Raw genomic sequence first — 24,164 nt, forward strand, 5'->3', positions numbered from 1 at the left:
TTGAGATGCTCAAGTTGCTTTAATAATATGGTAGAAACTAAGAACGAATAACTTTTCTAAGAGTAAATATTCTTTGTCACTAATAGGTACAATTATTGAATTATACAACCCAATGTATAATAATTTAAATATATTTAATCTTATTGGTCATATCATCAATTCTTTTGCCCCACACTATGTATCATTTAATATTCACTAATTTGTAGCATGGAGAAAGAACCAAAGAAGAATGGAAGAGTCAAGAGATTCCTATTAGTCTCCAAAATATACTTTTTTTAAAGATTTTTATTTAGAAAACTTTAAGGGTAAAATTACCCCCTTCATCTCTTTTTGTTGTTTTTATTGTACTTCCTCCGTCCCCATGATTGTCTCTTATGGCCTATTTTTAGTCCCAAATTGAAAGTTTCATTTGCTTTTTTCAAATACCATTAATATCAATTTTTTTTTTCAAAATTCCCTCCAATTGCAACAATATTTGTGCAAATTTAACTTTTCCATGTTATTTTTGTTTTTCAATGCACTTTTATTACTTTCTCTCTTTACTATTTTACATATTCAATGTAAATTTATCTTTTCAATACAAGTATAATTTTACTAATTTTATTTAAGTTTCTTAATTCCCGTGATTTTTGCCCATAAGGGACTACCATTTAGGGACGGATGGAGTATTTGATTTTACACGGTTTTCAAAACTTATATTTAACCATAAGATTTCACCATTAGATGATATCTAACAATATCTCACATTATCACATATTGTACACATTAATAAATTATTTAGTCAAATTTATAAAGTTTGACTATAAAAGTTATAACGGAAAACAAATAGTAACGGAGAGAGTACCAAAAAAAAAAAAAGGACAAAGAATAGCCAGCAATTACAAAAATTGACATCCACAATAGTTTTAGTTTAAATAAAAATGAGATAACATTCCCACCCACCCCCACCCCTTTTAGTTGTCTACCCACCATTACTTTTCCCATTACAAACTTAATTCTTATTCATACTAATCTTATCCAATACACCTCATCTTCCTTCATCACACCATATATATATATATATATATATATATATATATATATATATATATATATACACTCCCTCCCTCCACTAGTCCAAAAAATAATAAACCAATACCTTAAGAATAATCCAAAACTCGATCAAATCTTGCATTCTTTTAAACCTCGAGGGTATCTGGTGAATTTTTCCTAGCTCCATATGGGGCATAATCTATTGCAAACCCTAAATGTAAGGGTAGAAGGAACGGGCGAGAAGTACTTGGTGTTAGCACATGGGTTCGGAACGGACCAATCCGCATGGCAACGAATATTACCTTATTTTACACCTTACTACCGTGTGATACTCTATGACTTAGCTTGTGCGGGTAGTGTTAACCCCGACTTCTTCGACTTTTGTCGATACACCACACTCGATGCTTATGTTGATGATTTGCTTGATATACTCGACGCACTTGGTGTGACCCGTTGCGCCTATGTTGGTCATTCGGTCTCGGCTATGATCGGTATTCTTGCGTCTATACGTCGCCGTGACCTTTTTTCTAAGCTCATTCTTATTGGTGCTTCTCCTAGGTAATGTTCTCTATTCTTCTATTGGGTCCTCACAAAATGCATCAAAAAAAAAAAAAAAAAAAAAAAAAAAGATTCTTTATTCATCTAGTTATTTAGTCATTTTATGATGTTATTTTTGGTCAAAAAAGTATACACTATACAGTGTTTATTTAGCTATTATCTTTCTTTTCTAACCAGTAGTTTAATTAATCTTTGTTGAAGGATTGTCTAGTAGACTTATTTGCACATCGCGACTTAGTCTTAAGAGAATACTGTCCCAACCTTCGTGTCATAACTTTTTCGACAGTAATTTATCAATCTAGATGTATGTTGAATTATGTTCATCATTTTTTGACTTGAGGTCTAACCAATATTGAGTAATCGGGAATTACGGTTTTATTTTGTAAGTTTTAAAGTATTTAACAATTCTATTGTTGTATACTATATGGTTTATTTGATGAAGTTGTGATATGTTTAATTTGTTTATATTGATGATCAATTTTATATGCCACATAAACTTGGAAACAAGAACGAGTTGATCAAATAAGCTACGCAAGTTTGAAAACAAATTAACAACCAAAATCCAAACAAAATCTATAACAATTGTACTTGTTGAAGTATATAAAGCAATATAGAAGTGGCAATATAATGTGTAACCCTCCAAATCTTGTGGTTTCTAGTGCTTATTGATCAAATTATTTAATATTTAAGGTAAATCAAACAACCACCTAATGAACCTTAGCCAATGCAATACCACCAACTATTTTCATGCATTTATGAAGCATGTTTAATGACTTGGTCAAACCTCAATTAATGATTGACAACCATATTTCCCCATTTATTCATTTTTTTTTCGGTTTGGCTAATTAAAATATGAGTACAAGTATAGATTTTGTGAACCTTCAAGCCAATCTTTTATGGAGTAATGTTTCTTGTCCTTGTATAAATGATTTTACCAAATGTGAATTTTTTTTTAAGTTAAAACTATAATAACAAAGTAGTTGACATGCATTATATTACCTAGAAAGCATATGAAATAAATTAGCAGATTTTACACTATATCAACCTTTCATTAATTATTAACGATTGACTTGCTTTTATACCGTTATCCAGTAATTATGTTATCCCTTGTATACATCATGCATCTCTCATTAATTAACTAGTGGCGTATCAAGAAATTCAATCATATTCCGTCATTATTTTAGGGAATGCAACCCCCACTTATATTACAACTTATTCATAACATGTGAAGGTAACACGTACATATGTTACATGACCATTAAATTTAGACATAAGGAGTAAAATAAATAAAGAAAACTATTTTGCAGGTTCTTGAACGACCACGATTACCACGGAGGATTCGAGGAAGGCGAGATAGAGACTGTATTCTCAGCAATGGAGGCGAATTACACGGCATGGGTGAACGGGTTCGCACCACTAGCCGTAGGAGCGGACGTGCCAACAGCCGTGTGCGAGTTTAGTAGGACACTATTCAACATGAGGCCAGATATATCCCTATTTGTTTGTAGGACAGTTTTTAATAGTGATTTTAGGGGTGTTTTAGGACTAGTAAAAGTCCCTTGTTACATCATCCAAACAGCTAAAGATATGTCAGTACCAGCATCCGTAGCAACCTACATGAAAAACCATCTTGGTGGTAAAAGTACTGTCCTAATGCTTAATACTGAAGGTCATTTACCTCACCTTAGTGCCCCTGCCCTCTTGGCTCAATCCCTTCGACGAGCCCTAGCGCAATGAGATCGATTTATTCGATGTCTTGGGACGATTCTTTGTTGATTGATTAATCTTAAACGAGCTTTAATTTCGGAATTTCTTGTAAGGAGAAAAGAACGTACATTTCATATATAAGTACATGTATGTATGTGTTTGGATAATATGCTATACAAAACCATTTTTTTTGGGTGGATTGAAGAACAAGTATATTCAATATATACAACATTGTTAGAGAATTCAGTGAGCATTTTGTAATACTGGTACTTGATGATTTCGATATTTGAAATAAGAAAGGGTGCATTTTATTTAACTAATTTTTAATTAGTTATCAGATCTTATGTGAACATATCTAAACCAGCCTATCAAAGTTGTAAATAAATTGAATTTGATAGCTTTGATTAATTTTTATTGAAATTATTTTTCCTGAATTAATCTTATTTGATTTATTAACCTTTATCTAAATTTATTTTTGCTGAATTAGGTAAAATGGATGTACTTATCAACTAATTATTGTACAAAAACTTTAGCAAGATCTCCAAAGCTAAATAGTTTTTCCTTTTCTTTGGAACACGTGAAAAATGATCAATTTTTTGGTGGTTGTATATGGAAAACATACTAATTCATGCAACTTTTGTCATGTTGACGACCAAAAAATTCATGATTTTGGATTTGTGGGGACAATTATAGGAAGTTCTACTGTTCCGAAGATTTTCCGAGCAATAAAATGGAAATATTTTGGATTTATTGAAGTTATACAGAACAAATTTCCTCATAATTGTTACTATGAATTTGGAAATTTTCCATAGTATGTCTTTGTTGGAGACATTTGTTTCATTATGTACGGAGCAGTGTTTTTGTTACTTTATGATTTAACTGGATGCATATGTTAATATAAAACTTTAACCTATTTTAACTTTAAGAAACAATATAAAGATAATTATGAATTTAAAGTTGATACTCGTATTTAAAATCTATATATGGAGACAATTTTATTAAAATACCAGTATATAACTACTTTATTTTCCTTAGGTATTTAAATACTCGTACTACATACTAGGGGTGTGCGAGAGAGTGAGGGATAGCTCAAGTGGTTAGAGCTCCTCTCCCGGTTCCAAGAGATTTTGGGATCGATTCTCATCATCCGCCCTTGTGGCTCTCTAAACACCAAAAAAAAAAAAAAAAAAACACACACACATACTAGGGGTGTGCCAAAAAACCATAATCGTTTACTGTAACCGTTACATGGTATAACCGACTCATTTTACAAGTTAATTAACCATACCATTAAAAATAAACGGTTACGGTTAACCGAACCGTTAAATATAGCGGTTAACGATTACGGTTACGATTATACTTTTGAGTAAACGGTTAACCGAACCATTAAAATAAAAAAAAATATTTTTTAATATATTTTTTTTGGAGAATAGAGAAGTATAATTAATTAAGTTAACCCTAAAATAATCTTTATTAATTTGTAATCAACTAATTGGAGTTTATTCTTGTTTATATCCAAATTTGTGTTAGAGTAGAAACTCTTGAAAGGAAAAAATTATTGATTTATAATTTGTTTATTGATTAGCAGTAAACTGATAACCACACTATTAAGAAATGGTTAACCATATGGTTAACCGTTTCTTAACAATACAGGTACGGTTCGTGTTTTTAAATAACCACTCTAACAGTTAATCGTACCGTTAAGACTTAATGGTACTGTTAATCTAATGTAAATCGTCCTACTATATAACTACATACGGAGTAATACATATAGTCAAATTGTACTCCCTCCGGCCCCGAATGATAGTCACTTTTGAAGAAAAATCACGGGAATTAAGGAGAATTAAAGAAAGTACATTGAAAAAGTAAATTTACATTGGGTATGCAAAAAAGTAGAGAGATAATGGGAAAGTAAAATTTACATGGGAAAGTTAAATTTGCACAAATATTTATGCAAATGTTAGAGGTTTTGGTAAAAAAATAATATTAATAGTACTTGAAAAAAGCAATATGACTAACATTTTGGATCACTAAAAATGACAAAAGTGACTATTATTCGGGGCAAGATGGAGTAACACTTATTTAAAAAAAATCGTAGCAAGTATCACCTACTTAGTCAAGATGAGGAACATGTAGAATGATCTATTTGCGCATGCTAGACTTTGTTTGGTTGGACCACCAAAGTCCATAAAGAAAGGGTCCACAAAGACAAATTGTTATTGAGATTTTAAGGCACTTTAGAGATGCCAACACATGGCAAACAGATTGTGGACTGTATTTCTTCTTGCATTTGGATTTTATAGCTTTGGATTTTGATTATTTGGATGACAATTTGATACGAGTACCTATTTTTTTGGCTTTTTGAAGTAAGGATAGAAATAGAAGTTCTTCACGTGAAATTCACATGATGTGGGCTCTTATTTTGAAAAAAATTTACGAAGACAGTTTCAAAATGGTGAAAATCAGTTAATTCTAATAAAGTACAGTCGCACAGTATTTTATTAGAGAATTACCGTCAAAACAAGGATATTTAGAGACAGAGGGAGTTGTAGTATGACGAAGGATTAAGAACCTCTAATGGTGCGGAATTGAGATTTTTATTTTTATTTTTTTTGGTTGAAATTTGCTTAGACATTGCTCATTTTTTTTTAATGTGCATTTATGCTGTATATGTATGATGGAAACTATGGGTTGAATAGATTAAGCCTAAAGTAGCTGACTATATACCAAGATAACAAGAAGAGTGCAAATAAAAATGATGGAAGAAAGTATTATTCTTGATATCGAGTTGTATGGTTAGAGTTGCATATATGTTTCATCATTAAAGAAGAAGAATGTCGTGGAAAAGGAGACGACTGAGGGTTATAGCACAGATGTGTAGGGATCAAAAACATATGCATGTGTAGAAGCTGCAGTAATCTTGCTCTTGATCATGCTGAGTAACATATGCATGAGCTTATGCAGGTAAGAAGGTTGCTCGTCACTTGGATAGTTGGCCCATTTTCGATGCATTTCGAATGCTGGACAAGCTTCTTTATCGTTCAGCTATCATATGTATGAGTCAAAGGAGAATATATTGATGACATATGATATAATATAGTCATATAGATACTGCAGTAAGCTTATGAATGAAACATCAAGGTGTGCTTCCTGATATTTGGAATTTTGGATACATATGATATAGGGGCTTGCAGTTTGTATTTACTGTTCGACGAAATGTTTTGAATTCGCCTACTCTGTTTCAGCTCAAGTTAAGTTACCTCTACGACACTGTCATTCTTTTCAGGGGAATATGTTTCAGGGCGCACTTGCAGGCGTTAAGGAATAGACGATCATCAGTTGTTCATTTCAGGAGCGTATGCTTCTGTAGTTCTGTGCACAGTTGCAGGCCTTAGGGCGAGCGTTTGTTTCAGCGCACACTTACAGGCATTATGGAATTGACTATTTCAGTTGATAACATAAAACCATATACCCAGGCTAATAATGGAAAAAAGTTTGTAAATTTTCAAGTTGAAAAAGAAAAACCAAAATTATTCATTTTGAGGCAGATAAACAAAGCATATATTCACAGATAAAACTATTTTCTCATTTCTTGGAACAAAAAAACCCCTGTTTTCAGGTGGTACAAAGAGAGCATACACTCGTAAGTTAAGCTGTATTCCCTCACAGATAAGTTCTATAGCTAATGAAGTAATCATGTTTGCTGCATTTTCTTCCTTAATTCCCCAAGAGGCCCATAACCCACACCATTTGTCTCCTGTTTTCTACAACTGCAGACACCGGTATTCAAATTCGTACCACAATTTAGACACAGGCCTTTGCATTTGGGATCACATACTGCATTAATGGTAATCTCTAGATGTACCATGTCTCGGATGTGCTTGGAAATGTCAATTTCTTTTCTCTCTGGGGGAAAATGAAGCCTATCCTCCAGATCAATCAATGCATCATCATCATCTTCTTCCTCAACAGTTCCAGCAGAACTCTTCAACTTATCTTCACCAAACATAAATCCCATGTTTATGACATCCGGCTCCTCCACAGGTTCCTCAGTTAACAATAGAGAGAAGTTGGAATATACACTTTCAGCTGCTGGTCCACCGCACCTTACAAAAATCATTTGAGAAATAAGATTTGGTTACCAATAATTGGCTGAAAGAGTACAATATGAATACATGATAACCTTCTGATATAATTGTGTGAGTGGATGTGCATAGGCTCCATGCTCAACGGCTTAAGTATACACTTGTGATTGGAACCAAGCAATCAATAGTGACTGAGTGTGACTATTTTCCATTTACTATGAATTTGAAAGACGAATCCACTTTACAGCCAACCTATCCTCTTGAAAACAAATAAAGCTGCCAGTTTATCAGCTCTTGCACCCCACCCCACCCCCCCCCCCCCCCCCTCCCCCCCTCCCCCAAGCGGTCACCAGAGAGACATATAAGCCTACTCACAGACATCAAAACAATTCAGCTCATTCATGATGCCTAGTAAGCAGTTGCAGCACTCGAAACTCCAATGCAGAATACAGCTTTTATACCCACTATGAACCTCGCCCCAGGAAGAGAGAGGCCATGTACTTGACCTCAAAATCTAAGAATGCAGCTACTTACTGAGTTACTGCTGCAGTACAAGCTTTCAATCTTACAGATCAACGCAAGGACCTTTCTTTAGTTTAAATCTATTTAGTCATGTTTATTGTAGTCAGATTTTAACAGGTGGGAATAACATGAGACAGTACTCACAGTAGTTTGCTAGATTAGAGCTGAAACAATAAATTACAAAAAAGATAGATGAATCAAGTACCTGTTGCAAGCAAGGGAGAGAACTGTTCTGATGATGCCATCAAGCCTTAATTTATGCTTTTTTCGGGTAACGTCAACTGAAATAAGTACAGGTGTTCCATCTGTAAAATCCTTTACAGCTTTAGTCACTCGTAATCCCATTGATGATGCACTAGACCTTGACAATTCCGATGAAATTTTGCCTAAACCAAGTCTTTCTAAAGTAGTGCAGTATTCCATGTGAGATATTGAAGGGTTTCGCCTATAGACAATGGCGCCTTCCCATGGAGATCCATCATCTTCCTCATCACCCCAATCAAACTCAATTGCATTTTCATCATCATCTAATGATGATACCTCGCCATCATCAATTTTTGTAGCCTTTGTTGCTAGGACAACGTATTTGTAAGGCTTTCTAAAGCAGGTACTATTATAAATACCACTTGACATTTTACAACTACATTGAATAAATCCAGACTCAGGGTGCCGAAGAAAAGTGGATTTATTTAACTGAAATCCAATTTTTGCAAGACCACTAGTAACAGGATTTACACTGGACATAGAGTATACAAGGGACATTGCACCCGATCTTTGTAATAAATCACAGCACAGATTTATATGGCCAACCGGATCCGTTTGGCTTAATGGTGTAAGCAGGTGCTTATTCTGGGAGGGCTAATCTACTTAATGAGACACCTCATACAAAAATTAGACGGTATCTTCGTAGAAGCTCGAACTACAAATAATTTGGTAGAAATCTGATCATTCAACTCCTAATTGGATAAGTGAAGCAATGATCAAACACGCAACATCAATAGCGAGCATAAATCTACAAAAGTAAAGAAAATATTTGTAAAATTCATGACATACTTTATTGATTCCAAATACAACTCATCCCAATAACACTCAAAATTAAAGGGTAAAAGAAAACAGATAATACAAATTCACATTGTGAATTTAGTAAATGATCCAACAACTTCCTAGAACTAAGGAAAATTTGTCAAGAATAAGCCAACCTTTGGCTGATTTTCTCAAAATAAGTCAACCTTTTGATTAACTCAAAATAAGTCGACTTTGATATAATGTCTTCTCAAAACAAATCTTAACCTGTCGAATTCAAAAGTAACCGGTTGTTCAGGTAAACAACGCCATGTGTCATAACAGGGTTGGTCTTTTTTAAAATTTTAATTTTTCTTTTTGTAATTAATTATCCAAAAAACTTTAATTTTTTTTTCAATTAACCAAAAAAAAATAAAGGAAGTCTCTCTGCCTTCCCCAGCCAGGCAGCCACCGCTTTCCCCCACCCCTGCCCACCTCCCCACCGGCCACCAGTAGCCCACCATTATCTTCCACCACCTACCAATCAAATCACCGGAAAAAAAAACGCAAAAAAATGGCTGCAACTTCATTCTCTCTCCTCCGCCACCGCATCTCACTTCTTCCACCACCACTGCTCTCCTTCTCCGGCGCCGATTCTCTCTACACACCACCACAATCTTCTGCAGAAACACCCACAATAAGAATAAGCAAGCTCAATCAAATACGCTCAAAGCGGCGCGTGAAAACTACACGTTCCAAGCATACACAGTCCTTTTCTCTTTCCTCACTCCCAAATATTCATATTCTCTCTCCTAATCATGTAACCAAGCCATAGGTATGGTAGCTTCAGCTCAAGCTAACTTCATGCGCGTCATTGTACAATCGACTTCCCCTGAAGAAGCTTCTAGTACCTCCGAGAAGGAGGTCGAGGAGGAGGGTGCGTCATTTCACGGAGCTGTGGGTGAGGGCAACTTTGAGCAGCGGTGATTGGTGGTATGGGCCGGGTTTGGTTGCCTTGGTTGGTGAATGATTGATTTTCATTTTTTACAAAGTATTTTTATTTTATTTTTGTTTAGGGAAGGTGGGAAGTAAATTAAAGGGATTATAAATAATTTGATATTTGTTTGTATCAGGTAACCGGTAAAAAAGCACATTTAAAGTTAAGGGGTAATAAAGGTCGACTTATTTTGAGTTAATCAAAAGGTTGACTTATTTTAAGAAAACCGGCCAAAGGGTGGCTTATTTTTGACAAATTTTCCTAGAATTAATCAAAGATTATTGAAAACTACCCTATAATAAGTTTCTTCATACCACCTAAATTCGAGTTTTTCTTTGACTAGCACTACTAATAAACGGCATCCATCATAAACATTCTTCAAGATTAATTTTAAAGCAAGAACAAACATTTACAATCAAAGTTAATACTAACAATCATGAAAACATCCAACATTAAAGGAAATGTAAAACAACCATGAAAATTGAAAATTGAGAAGAAATTAGAAATTATACCCAAATAAGTAAGCATTCAAGTAAATAACACAAACCCTTCATTTGGTTAAGAATTTCAACTTACATTCAACATACCCAGATAAAATTTTCAGCAAAAAAACATGCAAAATTGAAATTTAGATAAAGTTGATGACTAAGAAGCATATATGAAAAAAGAATAATAAATGAAAAAAGTTGAGGATTAAAAACGAGGAGAAAATAACTTACAGTAAGATAATTATGGCAAGGATATCAAAGAAGAAAGCTTGAAGTAGGAAGAGAGGATATCCAAGGAGAAATGGATTGAGTGAGTTTGAGTTTTTATCAAGGGTTTTTCTGGAGAAATTTCAAGTTTATCATCTACTAGATAAACTAGGCGTACATACGAAGGGGTATAATCGACATTTTGTTATGGACAGTAGGGGTGATATCGTCTTTTGAGGTGTGGAATGAATCATCAGTCAAGTAACCTTTGACCGTCGGTAAAAGTTAGAGGTGATTAACAATGGCCCAACCTGATGGTCGAATTGAGTTGGTCCGAAAAAGTGAGGGTTTGGGCACCCGTAAATCGTACTTTTAGTTCAAAATTCAAGCTCAGTCCAAAAAAAGTCCGATAAACCAGACACTATTTTATTAGTTTTGGTACAAGATTTTGTACAAAAGCCTTGTTTGGCAATTGGCTGCTGGTTGTTGGCTGTCGGCCGGTTTGATTGGCTGATTTGACTGGCTGTTTGTATTGGTTTTTTTATTGGTTGTTTGACTTTTAATTAGTCTAAAAACATGTTTGGTAAAATTGATTGTTGGATGTTATTAGTTTCTTAGGTAGCCAAAAGCTACTCCAAGTAGCTTTTTTATTTTGGCTTAAAAGCAAGCTTTTCAACTGGCTGAAAAAACCATTTACCAAACACAAATTTTGGATATTTGACCAAATGAAAAAGCCAATGAAAAACCATTTACCAAACAAGCCCAAAGTCCAGTGCAAAGGTAGTCGTCTCGGTGGGAAAACATGGTGAACGTTAGATTCTTACCAACACTAGTATGAAGATCAAAATTATATCATATGAAATTGTCGTCAAATGAATTTTTAAGAAATTTAATAAAAAAATCATACGACATCTACAAATGAACCAAAAAAAAAAAAAAAAAACAAACAAACAAACAAACAAAAAAAAAAAAAAACTGCCAATTTTTTGAGAATTGTATTGTGATTGAATTTAAGCTTAAACATTTTTTTCATTTTAACAATTTGACTTCACTATATTACAGTCCTAATGGGTATGGGTACCGGTGCAGACCTGCAGGTCGTGCAGGGTGCCCAATAGCGGCTATGTAAACTTTTCTATCAGTTGAACGAGAAACAGGAAATGATATATGAAGTATGATTCAAACACAAATCTAACCAGGTAGCAGCACAATAGAGTCAATACAGCCAAATTATGCAAGCTACAAAAATTAAACAAGGGGAAGAAAAACAAGTGTTTGTGCCCATCTGAAAAGCTAAGCAACAAATCCAACTACTAAGTGTCTCAGGATAAATTTCAGCTCATGCCAAATAATACAACTATTCAACCTCAGCGTCGGGTGTCTCAACTTCAGCTCGCTCTTTCTCAGCCTCAGCCACCTCCTTCTCGCTCTTACGTCCCTTCTTGGATTTGTAGTATACACTCATGAAGGTTCCAACTGCTCCATATTTCCTCCTTGCCTTCTCATAAAGTGAGGCGTCAAACATCCTCCAGAAGTCCTTCTCATTCAGCTCAGAGACAGCGTATTGTGGCTGGAATCCATGGTTTTCAATCAACCACTTCTCCAGCTTACGGACAGCCTCAGCACCATCGAACACCTCACCACGCAGAATAGGTCCTGGTGCATAGTAGACACCAACATCAGTGAACATCTGAGCATACGAAGTGTCACCCTGTCTCTTGTGCTGCTCGAAGCCTGGTTCAGGATATATCATGGTTTTGACGGGCAGCCTAAACAGACGGTGTGGGCAGAGCCAAAGAGGGTAAACCTACAGAAGCAGCATTGAAGTTCCAGTTAGCAGATGATTATAACAAGTGTTGAAAATCTCCAGAATAAACAAAGGAATAAAAATGATAGCAATGGCAAAGGGACTTTACCTCCATTTCGCGATGGACCCATTCAAGAGCATCTCCAACCTTGTATAGAGGAACAAGCATATCCTGAATAACATGGTTCTCATGGTAATAGTTTCTGATGGCTTCACCTTGAGTAGCTTTAAGAAGGGAAACCTTTGGCGGCATCAACCATCCAAGAAGGAATCTGAACCATGCTTGATCACCAAATGGAATGATAAGCTTTCCTTCCCAGTAAAGTGATCTTGTATGCCGGTGATAATATTCCCTGGTAGGAATGTACTCTACAAACTCCCCTCGGTCAAGGGCTGTCTGAGCATGCTGATAGAACCAGGGTTTAAACCACCATCCACAGCTATTGATCACATTTCCCTTCTTCTTGGCCTCTTCTTTGGAAGCATATCTACCTGTCATCATCACACCTTCAGAAGGATTGTATATCATGCCTTCCACAAAATCAGGGACCTTTTCGGGATTGTCTTGATCTCCATCTTTTGGTGCAAAAGAATCAATATAACCCTGGGCAAGATCTTTCAAACTACCTTTCACAGGAGTGTATGTCAACCTCATGTACTCCTTGACCGGAATAAGCTTAATTTCAGCAGAAACAAGCAATCCTAGAGTACCCTGAGACCATGGAATAGCATAAAAAAGCTCGGAAAACTCATTGTCCTTGGTGGCTCTGACAACCCGTCCATCAGCCAGAACAACCTCATAAGCCACGACTGTGTCAGCAAATAGGCCATAAATATGGGAGCTTCCTTCAATCCCATACCCATTGATAAGGCCACCAACAGTTAGATCATCCAACTCAGCAACTACTGCCAGAGAAACATTCAATGGTACAGTTGCTCTTGAAATCTGCCCCATATTGACCAGAGGCTCAACTTTGGCTATCATATTCTCTGTGTCAATATCAAGAATGTTCCTAAAAGCTGAAAGATCAACCTCAAAGTGGCGAGCCCTTTTGTAATCCACATTTCTCATTCCCACAGCAATATATGGCTTCCTGGCTGTACAAACCAGACCATCTTTGGCTGCATTTCTCTGTTTGAGACGTTTAACAACTTTCTTGACATTTTCATCATGTTCCTTTTGGCGTGTTTTGTAGGATTTCCACTCCGATCTAACATCACCGAGATATAGAAGAAAATAGATTGTGGCAGAGATTGGAAGGACAACAAATATAACAACAATCCATCGGAACTGGACAAAGAAGTCCACCAAAGTCTTCTTCCTCTTAGGGCGGAAGGGAACCTCCAATTCGGACATATTTAATAAGATGTACTCCTCTCAACTGCACATAATACCAAAAAAAAAGTGTTAGTCAAACATTTAGCTTCCCCAGAGTGCATGTGTAGCATAACTGTCAATTCATAGAAATTGATTCTAATTATTGAAAACAGATAACAAACGCCTAATAAGTAACGGTGCTCCAGATAAAGGCCACAAAGCCAAGGCAAAAAAGATATTACATTATAGGAAGACTAGTGTTCTCTCACTGATTAAAAACGAATTATTTGCTTAGTCTATAATGCAACATTTACAGTTCAATTCCAAATTCAGTAAAAACTGCCTGTTCAGGATATGGATGTCTTATCCAGTTATCCTGTAATCAAACATCTTTTACCAGAAGAGTAATGCAAACTTCACCAAAGAAATATACAGATTGAAACATGAAAACAATATGCGCAAGATCCACAAAAAGTTTACTTCAAATTTGCTGCTATTTCAAGAACCACCCCTCCCTCTTGGAATGTGAGCATGTGAAGAAAAATGTCATGTAAAGAAGTGAACAAAAAGAGAAAGAGATGAAAATTCTATTTCCTAACCTTTAAAAGGTCTTAAAATATGAGAAACATTGACACCCAAAACAGACGATATAAGGAATACGCAAGACTGCTGAAAGGCCTCAAAGTATAAAACACAACTCTAAATTGCTAGCTAGGCAAGTCCTCTATACAGTAGAAATCCAATTTATAACAAAGCCCGCATTGGCAAAACATGTGTAATTCAAAAATGTAGAAGATAATAAACAGCTGAGCCATGTAGCAGTGCAACACAAACAGAACATTTTGTTCAGAAAGGAGCATAATTTACCCCAAACCAGTAAAAAAAAAAAAAACAATTTTTTCTTTGCCTTCATACTATAGTAGAAAAAATAAATCAGCTTAACTCTACAACAATTTCAGATCTGCTGACAGTATTTTTACAAGTATGAAATACATAGAGCATCAGATAACAAAACTACAAAGCTAGTTTGACCGAAGACCTACTCGTAAATTATTAACATTCATTAATGTCAATGAAGCAATTGATAATTCACAAATGACCGATGGATCTTGTCAAAAAAGCAAAGAGGACAACCCAAATCACAAGTCAAAGCGATTAAGGAATGCAAAAATGATAATAACAAGGATAATACAGCGATTTGAATCCATAAATCTTCAACCAAAAGAACATCAAACCACAACCATGCATCCCTTATCTACAAAGAAAAGGGAGCAAATCAATGATATCGAATTCAAAATCTTCCAGAGAAATCCTATCTATCCTCTCACCTTGTTACCCCAATTTCCCCGGCTATAACTACAAGGACCTAACATGAAACATCTCTTTCAATCAAATCAAAGCCATAACACCAACGAAAACTACTCCATAGATGACAACTAGCTTAATTGATTAAATTATCGTGGTAACTTGAGATCAAATCTCATCAACATCAGTACATCACTCTACTTTGCACCAAATGTAGCTACACTCTTAAGATAAAATCCTATCAAATTACAACATAAAACAAAGCACAAGTCCCCAGATTTATTGTAGTAATCAAAATGTCTTTGTCTGTTAATTACAAATCATGCGTAAAACTGGACAATATTAGGATAAAGCAGCAACCCAAATATAAACATAAAATAATCTACAAGCAATCAATACAAGAAAAAGGTACCCATGACTGCAAAAACAAAATAATTAATGTGAAAAGTAGAAAATGTACATGCAAAAAAAAAACATCATAGATCCATGATCCTGTACACAAAAAGCAACCATTATAGTACTTAATAATTCAATCTAAACCCTAAAACATGTCAACAAACACCCGAATATTCCCCAAAAAAATGCAATAAAAAAAATTAGAAAAATAAACCCAAAAAAACAGGAGAAGCAGAGAAAAAACCCAGACCAAATTAAGCATGAAAACAAAACCCAGATCAAATTAAGCATGAAAACAAAACCCAGATCAAATTAAGCATGAAAACAAAATTCAATTTAACAGAATAAACAAATCCAAAATGTAGTATAGAATTCATCAAGAATAAACAGAAAAGAACAGCATATGAAAAAGAAACAATGCAATAAAAATCAAAAGAAAATGAGAAAAAATAATGATTCAGTGAAAGGGTTGAAGAAGAAGAGTAAGGAGAGAGAGGATACCGGTAGAGAGAGGGGAAATGAGAGAGTGAGAGAAGATGGTGGAGAGAAATGAGTGAGTGTGTGTTGGAATATAAAGTATGGACTCTCCAAGTAATTATCACTAATAAACAAAGTTTTGGACTTTTTCTTTCAATTTCACAAAAAATATATAAATATATAAATAAATAAAATGGTGGTACCAAACTACCAATGTGTCATTTTATGAAATAAATAAATAAATAAATAAAATTGGTAATTCTTTTTAGGGGTGAACAAAAAATGTCATGCATTGATTGATTGATTTTTTTAGAAATGATTGTACCAAGTTTAAGAACTACAAGTAGATTTTTTTATTTATTTTTTTTTTTTTTTGAAAGAAACTACAAATAGATTTTTATTTAGTCATATTCTTCCTTTTCTCACAAAAAAATAGTCATATTCTTCCTTGGTTTTTTTTTTTAGTTAATTGGTTTCGTTTATCACGTTTGTCAATACATAACTTTAACCATCAATAGCTTTAATTAATAATAACTTTTATAGATTACTACGATACAGAGTAGTACTTATTGAGACGATTCTAACAAGATCTCACATGAACATGTTTTTCTTTACATGTAATTCACAATGTGAATAGTGTAAAAATCAAAGCGAGTCAAGTAACAAATAACGAATAAAGTATTAGTATAAAAGACATTTTATGTTGCCCATTTGGGTAGCCTAAATAAGCTTTATAAGTTTCTGATTAAAAAAAGTATGGTTCTTTGTTGTTGACAAAAACTTTTGACCGGTTATGGTGTTGATGACCGTCACATTTCGGCATTGATCATCACGTGTAAAGCATATGCCTTCATCAAAAGCTTTTATCTTCCCCCTTTTTCTCTCCCATCCATCATTCAACATTTCAACCACCGTCCCACCACCATTCAACCACCTCCTTCCTCAAAATAATTAAATCAAAAACTGATTTTCAAACCAAGTTTTTCTTTTTTTTAATAAAGATTGATTCATAAATAAAAAGTCATACAACATCTACAAAGATATTTAAATCTAATAAATACATGACAAATGAATCAAATAAAAACCTCCTTATAACAAGCACAAAAAAGTTATTTCTAACAAATATCTTTATCATGCAGTGATAGTTTCCTTGATAAATAAAAGTGCACAAGGTCCATACGGAGTACAAGATATTTCTTTTACTTGGTTTACTTGTATGCTCATGCTAGTACATATGATTTGATCCATGTTAATGTCGTTACTATAGTTGTACGTATTTTATGCTTGTTATATGTGTGAATAAAACTATTCGAAGATCTGATTCTTATCTAATCCCAAAAATCTTTATATCAATTAATGGATTTGGGACATCCAATTTGATCTCAAATAATTTTGAATAACAGATATGCAATCCAAATATCCAAAAATATATGGTTAGTCTTAAGGGTGAACAAAAAATATCATGCATTGATTTTGAACTACAAGTAATTATCACTAAATAAAGTTTTGGACATTTTATGGTGATGCCAATGGGTCATTTAAAAAAAATTAAAAAAAAAAAAGGTAATTTTTTTAAGGGTGAACAAAAAATATCTTGCATTGATGTTTTTAGAAATGATTGTACCAAGTTTAAGAAGTACAAGTAGGTTTTTATTTAGTCATATTCTTCCTCATGAATATGACTAAATAAAAGTCAAAGCGAGTCAAATAAAAAATAATCAAAGCGATCAAATAGAAATGATCCACATGAATATGTTTTTCCTTACATATTCACAGTGTGAATAGTGTAAAAATCAAAGCGAGTCAAGTAAAAAATAAAGAATGAAATATTATTATGTGGAAAATTTGTTATAAAAGACCTTTTACGTTGCCTATTTGGGTAGCCTAACTAAGCTTTATACTTTCCCCGTTCTATTAATATTGCAACAAGGGTGATACGCATCCCAAAGCACATTTTATATGTTAAATATTTATAATTGTATAAGAGTAAAAAATTATAAAAAGTTGATATTGTGAAACTATCTTAAGAAAGGAATCTAACAAGATTCCACATGACTATATTTTGTTTAACATATAAATCATATTGTATGGTTACAAGAGTGATGAATAGTGCTAAAAGTCACAAAGTCTTATATGTGGCTGGCCACACCGTGTGACTAGCCACTATAGGGGTTACTTCGCTAGTGTGTAATGGGGGTTACTTGGATATATAGTGTTAAAGGGGTTACTTGGTCAGTGTTACAGGGGTTACTTGGTCAGTGTTATAGGAGTTACTCAATCAGTATTATAAGGGTTATATAATTAATATTATAGGGGTTACTTTAAGTGGTCATACGGTGTGGCCGGCCGCACATAAGACGTGCTAAATTGCAATATTATTGGAGCAGAGGAAGTAAGTTTTTGATTAAAAAAGTATGGTTCTTTGTTGTTGACAAAGACTTTTGACCGATTGTGGTATTGATGACCGCCACATTTCGACATTGTCCATCCCGCGTAAAGCATGCGCCTTCATCAAAAGCTTTTATCTTCCCCCTTTTCCCTCTCATCTATCATTCAACCACCATCGATCCCGCCACCATTCAACCACCACCTTCCTCAAAATAATTAAATCAAAAACTCCAAACCAAGTTTTTTTTTTTTGAATAAAGATTGATTTATAAATTAAAAGTTATACGACATCTATAAATAGATTTAAATCTAATAAATACATGACAATTGAATCAAATAAAAACCTCCTTATAACAAGCATAAAAAGGTTATTTCTAACAAATTTATTTATCATGTATGTAGTGATAGTTTCCCTAATTAATAAAAGTGCACAAGGTTCATATGGAGTAAAAGATAATTCTTTTACTTAGCTTACTTGTATGCTCATGCTAGTACATATGATTTGATCCATGTTAATGCCGTTACTATAGTTGTATTTATGCTTGATATATATGCGTGTGTGTAAGGGATGAACAAAACCATTTGAAGATCTGATTCTTATCTAATCCCAAAAATCTAGATATCAATTAATGGATTTTGGGACATCCAATCTGATGTCAAATAATTTTGGATATCATATGTGCAATCCAAATATCCAATAAAAATGGGTGGTCTTGTTATTTACAATCTCTTAAAAATAGTTTTACTCACACCACTTTGATAATGTTTGTGCTTATACATATACCATTAAATATAATAGCTTCAACGTATAGTATCTGAATATGAATCTTTTATAATTTATAATTATTGATAATTAAAGATAATTTTGATTAAAGTTTTGTATTGATCGATATGATCAAATGCACCAATACACTTATGATATAAATAGAGTACTTCTTATGATCAAAGAATATTATGATCCACTGTACTCCTTATTTTAATTGATTGTTCTAATCCTTTTACCTATTCTGATCACTAAGGTTTTTCATCTCCCTTTTACCTATTATGATCACTCTCCTATTTTAATTGATTGTTCTAATCCTAGGGTTAATGGTCCTTTCCCTTTACGTTGTAAAGAAGTTTGGCTTTCTCACCCGGATTTTAATGATTTTTTCGTTAGTAATTGGTTGGAACCATGTGATAATTATATCTTAGGAATGAATAATTTTCAAAATAATATTAAAAATTGGAATCATAATATTTTTGAGAATCTAAAGTATAAAAAAGATAGACTCTTGGCAAGAATAGGTGGAATTCAGAAATTTTTAGCTACTAAGAATTCGGTTTTTTTGATAAATTTGGAAAAAGATTTGTTGAAAGAATTAAAGGATATCTATGATAAAGATAGGATTATTTGGGCACAAAAGGCTGGCATTAATTGGCGAAAATATGGTGATTTAAATACTAAATACTTCCATATTTTAGCCAAAATTAAAAAGAGTAGAGGAAAGATTTTGTGCTTAAAGGATTCGAATGATAATTGGATCACTGATGATTCAGTGTTGAAAAATATGGCTACTGACTTTTTCCAAAATTAATAATGGAGGTGGTTCTGGTTCTTTTTTGCCTCAAAATAAAATTTCAATGGATGATAATTTGTTATTAGCTACTTATAGTCCAAGTTTGGTTGAGGTTAAGAATTGTTTGTTTAGCATGGAGCCTATGAAATGTCCTGGTCCGGATGGAGTCCAACCAAGATTTTTCCAAGCTAATTGGGATTCCTTGTGTCATATTCTTCATAAGTTATGTGTGGATAGTTTTGCTAATGGGTCTTTTAATTCGGATATCAATAAATCTTATATTTCTTTAATCCCTAAGATTGATAATCCAGTTAATTTGACTCAATTTAGACCTATTGGGTTGTGTAATACTGTTTATAAGCTAATTACTAAGTTAATTTCTTGTAAACTTCGTTCCTTTTTGAATACTTTAATTAGTCCCCTACAATCCAGTTTTATTCAAGGCAGGGGTATTGAGGATAATGTTATCATTATTAAGGAGATGTCTCATATTTTTCAAAAAGCAAAAATTGGGAAGAATATCATGGATCTTAAGCTTGATTTAACAAAGGCTTATGATAGTTTGGAATGGAATTTCATTAGGGAAACCCTTATTGGTTTTAATTTTCCAATGAATTTTGTCAATTTGATTATGTATTGCATTACCTCCCCTCAAATCTCTGTTCTATGGAATGGTGAAATCACTAGTGAGTTTACTCCCTCGAGAGGTATTAGGCAAGGAGATTCGATGTCTTCTTATATTTTTGTTTTGTGTCTTGAAAGACTTTCTCTCATGATAGAAAACAAGGTTAATCAGAAACTTTGGAAGCCAATAAAGGTAACAAAATCAATCTCTCTGTCTCATATTTTTTATGCGGATGATGTTTTTCTTTTTGGACAAGCTTCTAAGAGTAATATTCAATTAATTATGCAAGTTTTACAGGATTTTGGGGATATTTCTGGTTTAAGGGTTGATCAGAATAAATCCACTGTTATATTTCCAAGAAAAATGAGTCACAATGTTAAAAAGATTTGATCACTGAATTTAGTTTCACTTCCACTTCTTCTTTTGGCAAATATTTGGGAGTTGAAATTCATCCTAACAAATTAAAAAAAAAGTGATTATTTTGGCTTGCTTGATAAAACTTTTAATCAAATTAAGGGTTGGCAATCCAGATTGTTGAATATGGCAGGAAGGTGCACCTTGGTCAAATCTGTGTTATCTTCTTTTCCTGTCTATTTAATGCAAACTAGCATTCTTCCAATTGCTGTCTGTGATGATATTGAAAGAAATTGCAGAAAGTTCTTGTGGAATAAGGTTGATAAATCTAGGTACTCTACAAGAATAGGTTGGAATCACATCACTAAACCTATGGAAATAGGTGGTCTAGGGGTTAGAAGATTGAAACTGTGGAATATTGCTTTCATGGCTAAATTAGGTTGGACGATTCTTACCAAACCAGAAAAACTTTGGGTGAGAATCTTCAATGAAAAATATCTTAGGAAAGCAGGTTTGTTTGATTGTCATGCTAGCCCTTCTAATTCTCAAATTTGGAAAGATATCTTAAAAGGGAGAGAGCTTCTAGCCTCGGGTTTAAGGGTGGGGATTGGTAATGGAGCTTCTACCTCCTTATGGCATCATCATTGGCTAGGTAAAGGCCCCTTGAAAGATGTTATGGTTGCTGCTATTCCTTCTCATATGAATAATTGGAAGGTGTCTAATATAATTAAAGATAAAGCTTGGTTTTTAGATGATATAGCTCACCTTCTTCCTCAACATGTTCTTAATATGATCAAGGCCACCCCTTTGTCAAGGTTTGCTAATTTAGAGGATTTTATAACTTGGGATTTGAGCAAGGATGGTATTTTTAGTATTAGAACTGCTTATCATTTTCTTTTGCAAGGGAAGTGTTTAGTTTCTTCTAATATAAAATCATGAAAAAATCTTTGGAAAATACAAATTCCATTTAAATACAAAATGTTTTTATGGAATTGTGCTCATTCAATTTTACCTGTGGCTGAAACTTTATCTACTTATATTCCTCTTATTTCTCCTATTTGTTCTAGGTGTAATATTTATTCTGAATCTCATATTCATATTTTTAGAGATTCCTTTGCCTCTTCTATCTTATGGAATGATATTTTTGCCAAGATTTATCTACCAAAAAATTTCGATTTTGGTATTTTTAAAAATTCTGCTTGGGAGGTTTGGATCAATTATAATCTTGGTTTGGATAAAAAGTGGAAATTGATCTTTGGAACTGCTTTGTGGCATCTTTGGATACATAGAAATAATTCTATCTTTGAAGATAAACAAATCGGACCAATTTCCCTTTTTACTAAGTTTTGTTTAGATTATAAGATATCTGTTTCTTTGATGCAGGTGAATAATAAAAGAAAGAGTGGGGAATCAAGTTCTTCTGCTACATCTTGGGAAGCACCTCGAGAGGGATACTTTAAGATCAATACTGATGGAGCATGGCTAAATTCAGCAGTTTCTTCTGGAGGAGGAGCAATAAGGAGATCAGATGGCTCCTGGTATGTTGGTTTCTCTTGCAAATATGATGTTGTCTCTCCTCTCCTTGCTGAGTTATATGCCTTGAATGATGGTCTTTCGATTGCTGAGGATTTGAGGGTGAAGAAAGTGATTGTGGAGACAGATGCCAAGATTCTTAGGGATATACTAATGTCAGCAGGTCCTAATCCTCATCATGAACTTGCTGCTGTAATCTGTGATGTTGCTATGGTTTTGTCCAAGTTTGAAGTTGCAGTGGTCACTCACATTCCAAGAGAGGCTAATGAATTGGCTCACTGTCTTGCTGTTTTTGGAAGGGAGATGGCTGTGGGTTACAAAACTCATTACTTGGTTCCAGATTGTGTCTCTGATTTGTATGAGGCAGACAAAATCAGGGTTGCTGCAGCAGCAACAAACTAGTAGTTGGGCTCTTTGTGTTCTCTTAGTTATGGATGGACATATCTTTTGGGGCAGTTTTATGGTTGTTGGGTGGATAGCCTTGCTTTGTATATGCAGGATGCTTTTGGGGGCACTTATGCTGTATATATTACTCCTTGTAGGAGTTTAGTTTCGGATGTATCTGCAACCAATTGTTTAGGCTATTTTTGCTACTGTCAACTTCTTCAGTGTATATACTTTGGGATAATCCATGTAAATATTAAGGCTATAGCCTTTTAATCTATATATCTTCTAGTTATGTTTTAAAAACTGTACTCCTTATGAAATTAACAAAAATTGGTCATGATATAAGGGATAGTCCAAGCGCAGAATCTGTGTGTATGAATGAATATTCACACTTTTCACAAGCTGCTGCAACATCCTCGTGTGATATTTGACCTTGATCTTGGGACCATGCATGCATGTTATTAGGATAATTACAATACTACTTTTACATGTTAGTCTACGAGTACCATGGCACATGCAAGTGTGTATATATATATATGTATATATGTGATTTATAATTAAGTCGATGCAATACACTCAAAACTTCCCATTCCTGTCAATGAAACAGCCAACAACCGAATAATAAAGGGTTTGTGTATTTTCTCATAGGTTAGGTTGACCTGTTGTAGACACCCATTTGTGTCTCCCCAAAACCAAACCCGGTGATGAATACCTGTCACGTCAAACCATAATCGAATAAGGTGAAAGTGTGAAAAGTCAAGTGTTGCGGTTAGTTTTTATTAAAATCCTTCTTTCTGTTTTCGAAAACCCACTCTATTTTATAAAAACGTCCATTCTAGTTTATTTTGGTCCATGATAAGGGTTAAATAATAGTGTAGTTGGATGGGGCTTGAAAAGACCTTTCCAACGATATATTATAAGCCAAATTCCGATGAATAATGAGGAAGTTATGGCCAAAATACTAAACTGGGCCCAAACCGGATTTTACCTACGACCCAAAAATCATGAGGAGGGTCCAAAGGTTTAATCCTATTCCTAAAATAATTAGGATTGATTAGAATCTTCTATAAGTTTCTAAAAAATCTTAATTATCCTTTTTTGAAAAGATAAGATCATGGAATTTGATTTGAATATAAACTTTCCTTTTTTTAAAACTTTCCTAATTCTATTCGGATTTAAACATGTTCAAAGATAGTCGGATATTATTTTCGTGCCTCATATTTTTTATCCAAATTTTATATGGTTGGATAGATCTTGAAATTATCTTTCCAATGATATATTATAATAATAAATCTGAGCTATAACGAAAAAGATATTAAAGATATACGAAACTCTATCCAAAACTGACACCCTTACACTATTTCGGCCATATCTTTTTATCTACAAAAGATTTTAATCTTATTCCAATTGCATTAGA

At 33.8% G+C, this 24,164-nt stretch overlaps 3 protein-coding genes across 3 annotated transcripts; 1 reads left to right on the plus strand and 2 right to left on the minus strand.

Annotated features, from left to right (window-relative positions):
* The first annotated feature begins 1,095 nt into the window (after positions 1-1,095).
* Positions 1,096-3,617, plus strand: LOC145620416 (putative strigolactone esterase DAD2). Its single transcript, XM_081675090.1, has 2 exons — positions 1,096-1,590; positions 2,898-3,617. The coding sequence occupies exons 1-2, from the start codon at positions 1,220-1,222 to the stop codon at positions 3,325-3,327; spliced, it is 801 nt and encodes a 266-aa protein (XP_081531216.1). The 5' UTR covers positions 1,096-1,219; the 3' UTR covers positions 3,328-3,617.
* A 3,244-nt stretch (positions 3,618-6,861) lies between these two features.
* Positions 6,862-10,751, minus strand: LOC145620334 (large ribosomal RNA subunit accumulation protein YCED homolog 1, chloroplastic-like). The gene is made up of 3 exons (XM_081674989.1): positions 10,623-10,751; positions 8,110-8,916; positions 6,862-7,403 (listed from the first exon to the last, which is right to left on the minus strand). Exons 2-3 carry the CDS (start codon positions 8,664-8,666, stop codon positions 6,992-6,994), a joined length of 969 nt encoding a protein of 322 aa, XP_081531115.1. The 5' UTR covers positions 8,667-8,916; positions 10,623-10,751; the 3' UTR covers positions 6,862-6,991.
* A 1,008-nt stretch (positions 10,752-11,759) lies between these two features.
* Positions 11,760-16,054, minus strand: LOC145621471 (delta(24)-sterol reductase-like). Its single transcript, XM_081676206.1, has 3 exons — positions 15,926-16,054; positions 12,515-13,787; positions 11,760-12,405 (listed from the first exon to the last, which is right to left on the minus strand). The coding sequence occupies exons 2-3, from the start codon at positions 13,760-13,762 to the stop codon at positions 11,956-11,958; spliced, it is 1,698 nt and encodes a 565-aa protein (XP_081532332.1). The 5' UTR covers positions 13,763-13,787; positions 15,926-16,054; the 3' UTR covers positions 11,760-11,955.
* Between the last annotated feature and the right edge of the window lie 8,110 nt (positions 16,055-24,164).

Source organism: Chenopodium album, chromosome 27, assembly GCF_948465745.1.
Source record: "Chenopodium album chromosome 27, dcCheAlbu1.1, whole genome shotgun sequence".
NCBI classification, from domain to species: Eukaryota; Viridiplantae; Streptophyta; class Magnoliopsida; order Caryophyllales; family Amaranthaceae; genus Chenopodium; species Chenopodium album.